At 29.4% G+C, this 3889-nt stretch overlaps 1 protein-coding gene across 1 annotated transcript in view; it reads right to left on the bottom strand.

Moving 5' to 3' along the window:
- The window catches only part of LOC106461312 (transcription initiation factor TFIID subunit 11-like), a 13688-nt gene that overhangs the window by 5442 nt on the left and 4357 nt on the right, over window positions 1-3889 (bottom strand). The window contains exon 3 of the mRNA XM_013921130.2: window positions 1082-1178. Coding sequence (XP_013776584.1) covers window positions 1082-1178 — 97 coding nt within the window. The remainder of the gene's footprint in view (window positions 1-1081; window positions 1179-3889) is intronic.

Raw genomic sequence — 3889 nt, 5'->3', positions numbered from 1 at the left:
AGCCAGGCCACTTTTTTTTTCAACTTGGGGCATAATGGGGGGTAAAACAGAATAGACTGTACTATATTGTACAATTTTATATTTTTGCTTCTTATAACACCCAATGTAAAAAACTAATCAGAAAATTTGATGAACTCACTTATTTTTAAAGTAAAATATATAGGGCATCTCAGTAGTACTTAAATTAATTGCAATATTAATGGTATTACACACCTCTGATTGTGAATCTGGAATGGACATATCAAGAGAAATGGGGAGGGGAGCACATAATATTTGTTTATGTTTTTTTGTGTGTATTCTGTAACCAACAAAGTCATGGATTCACATATAGATTATTGTGTTTACAAAGGTGAATGGATCTACATGGACCTCTGTTGGTAATTTTAAAGTTAAAATAGTAAAATACTGTACATTATATATATATATATATATTCTGTGCAACATCCCATGTCAAACATGGAAACTAAAAATTACCCTCACATATGTTTAAAGAACAGTTAAGTAGAATAAGCAGAATTAATCATCTAAGAATAAAACTGTATTAAGCTGAACTCAAACATTACTGAAATATAAGAACTAGAACACTTGCAAAAACATGGGATTATGTAATAGACATTGTATAACAACAATAATTAGAACATGGGGAGAATACTGCCAATGTAAATTTCCACATCATCATCACCAACATGATTAAGAAATAGCACATGATCTTAAGTAACTGGTCGTTATTTGTTACAAGCCGAAATACCCGACAAGGAATGTTTAAACTTAATTAAAACAAATGTAAGTTTAACAGCAATCATATATTTCAAAGTAATAATTTGAACATAAGCTTTAGCTCAAAATTTTAAAATTATAACAAAGCTTCTTCATAAACAAGATCTGCAGTTTGCTTTTCATGTAACAACAAATAAAGATTTTGAGGTGATCCCACCCTTAAACACCCTACATCTCATTGACCATGAGGGTGCAAACAGACACATATTTTGTCTTTATATATAAAGATATAGATAGATATGTAGCCTTAACAGCTACACACAATATATATATATATATACTTAGGGTTTTAAATATTTCTTACCTTCCTCAACAACTTCTCCTACAAAAACCTTAGCAATGCCAGATACAGCTATAACTACATTTTGGGAAACAGAACATCCAGTGATTGACTGCATAAGCTACATAAATGAAGACACAACAGTTTCATTAAACATCTAAAACAGATTTATTATAATAAACAGAAAAATTAAATATCTTTTCAAAATTAAGTGTAAAATAAAAAACAATTTGTCCATAAAAATACTTTGACAATAACTCTTTGTTTGTTATATTTCTCACAAAGATACTTGAAGAGTATCTGTGCTAACTATTCTTAATTTAGAAATGATAGACTAAAGGGAAGGCAGCTATTCAACACTACCCACCACCAATTCCTGGGATTGACCACCACATTATTACACTCCCATGGCCAAAAGGGCTAGCATATTCAGTGAAGGGATTGGAACCTGCGACTCACAGATTGTATGCCAAAGTTTCTAACCATCAGTTATGCAATAACTGATACCATACAAAAGTAGTTTATACCAAAGGATAAAGTACATGTAAAATTTGAAAATAAGATCACAGAACAGGGGATCCCTGTCAAACGTCATGGTGTGTTCCTTGAAAGTGGGATGTAATGTTAATTCTTTACACGTATTATGGGGGAATGCGTTCTTGAAAAATTTTGGTCCACTCTTGAATGACATTTTAAAGGGTGTAACATGTACAGTACTGTATAGTAATTGGTGAACACTATACCTGATAAAGCACTCCAACAATGTTTTAATTAACTCTCTCTACATAGGCTTGGTCAAATTGACCGACCACACGACATCTTTCCTGTGGGAACAAAGCTTGTAACCAAACAAGATTGAAGGCTAATAAAATTATGCTTTGTCAGAACAATGATGAGATTACATAGCAATTTGTGCTAAATTTCATACTTATTGGAGGGGTGGTGAATAAACTAAAGAGGGGATGACTAGAGAAAAAATTAAACATTTCTCTCACTAGGGGAAATTCAGGATTTTTAAAATTTTAACTTATAAAATGAATAACTTAAAACATATATACTATTAAAATATGGATCAATAGCTACAACTTTATGCTATACTAATTGGTATAACATGAAGTATATTTAATTAAATTTTGAATGTAATTCACTAAAACCCTCGTGACATGCACAGTAAAGGATGCCTGGGCAAAGAGGGTTAACACTCTAGTAATGAAACAAGTCGACATTGTTTCGGAACTAATGGTAGTAATTAGTAAACATTAAACCTGGAAAAGTAGTTGACGACGTTAGAACACTCTGGTAACAAAGCATGGCAACATTGTTTGATACATGGGTAGTAATTGGTGGATGCTCTAATAATGAAACAATGCAGAGCGATGCAATGTATAACGGGGACCCAATGTACTAAAATAATGCCTTAATTCAAATGACAAAAAAAACATGTAATAAAATATTTTTGTGCAATATAAGATGATGTAATCTAAACAGATAATAATATAAAAAAATACAGATATAATACTGCATAATCAGTGTTACAATTTTAATTGTAGCAGAAACATCTGAGAGCCATACTTTATCCATTATGTGATAACTCCTGCCAAATAAATTGTTAAAATTCAATAGTAATAATTACAATTAATAATAAACAGTCCTAATTTTGAGTGACAGGCAAACTACAGAAATCTTCTATGATCATTCTGCCTTAGGTTACTCTCACTTTTAAATATTAACACAATTTAATGTTTTGCACCATTTAGGAAACACACTAAACATAAACAAAGAAACACACAGTTCAGTTTAATTAGAACTATGTGACTATGTCTGTGAAAAATACTTCAATATATATAAATTTTTTTGCCACTATTATTTGTCTATAAAATTGTTTTTCTAATTAAAATGGATATTAAAAAAAGCACATTAATTGTACTCACAAAGTGGCTTACTATTTATTTGAAAAATACAAACAGTTAAAATTATATTCCCATACAAAGTATAAAAAAGCACTTTTATTTAAAAAAATTAATTTTAAAATACTTTTATAGTTGTACAAGTATCATCACAAACCCATACAATTTTCTAAGTATGACATTTTTAGGCCAGTTTCTCATCAACACCTACATCTACAGATTGCTGCTGAATGATTTTTTTTCTTTCAAAATTTAAAATTTATCTGTCTATTTCAAGTGTTTTATTGAAATGCCACTTATACAAAAATGTTTCTAAAAATATCTAATGAGAACTGGAACTTTTTAATCTCACCTTAATCTTTGAAACAAAATATTTATTCCATATGCAAATTAGAAAATGAATATTATTATTCTGATAAACACACATCTTTTAAACAATTGAAAAACAAATGAAAGTTTTTATTGCTTATTCATGATTACCTTATTAGATACAGAACTGAGTTTTTTAACACTTAAAAAATCAGAAGCAAGTTAGTTTTGTTAATCAACTCTACTGCATTTGACAAAATATTCCTGATTTTGTCTTATATCAATTAACATTTTTTCTGCATTGAGTTGACATTGAAATTCTGAATTAAATCCAATACGATAAAATTTATGTACCCTCGCGAAATGGTAAGCTTTCAGTAAACATTATACGTCTTTTGTGCAGAAAAAATCTAAATTTCTAATAAAAGTATTTTTCCTAAAAATTAATGATTCAATAAAGGAAGATGAGTATTGAATACTACATGTTGTCTTCATTTCGTTTATCAAAAACATTACATGCAAAATAGCATAACAAATTAACAATAACAAGATAAATAGACAGATGTTAATTTTTTTTCTCTCTTGCCAGCTCCCATTTAGTTGATCAAACCTGAGA

The sequence above is a fragment of the Limulus polyphemus genome, unplaced genomic scaffold (assembly GCF_000517525.1).
Source record: "Limulus polyphemus unplaced genomic scaffold, Limulus_polyphemus-2.1.2 Scaffold931, whole genome shotgun sequence".
Lineage (NCBI taxonomy): Eukaryota > Metazoa > Arthropoda > Merostomata > Xiphosura > Limulidae > Limulus > Limulus polyphemus.
Note: the sequence above shows the minus strand (reverse complement) of the source record. Positions and strands in the feature narration are given on the sequence as shown.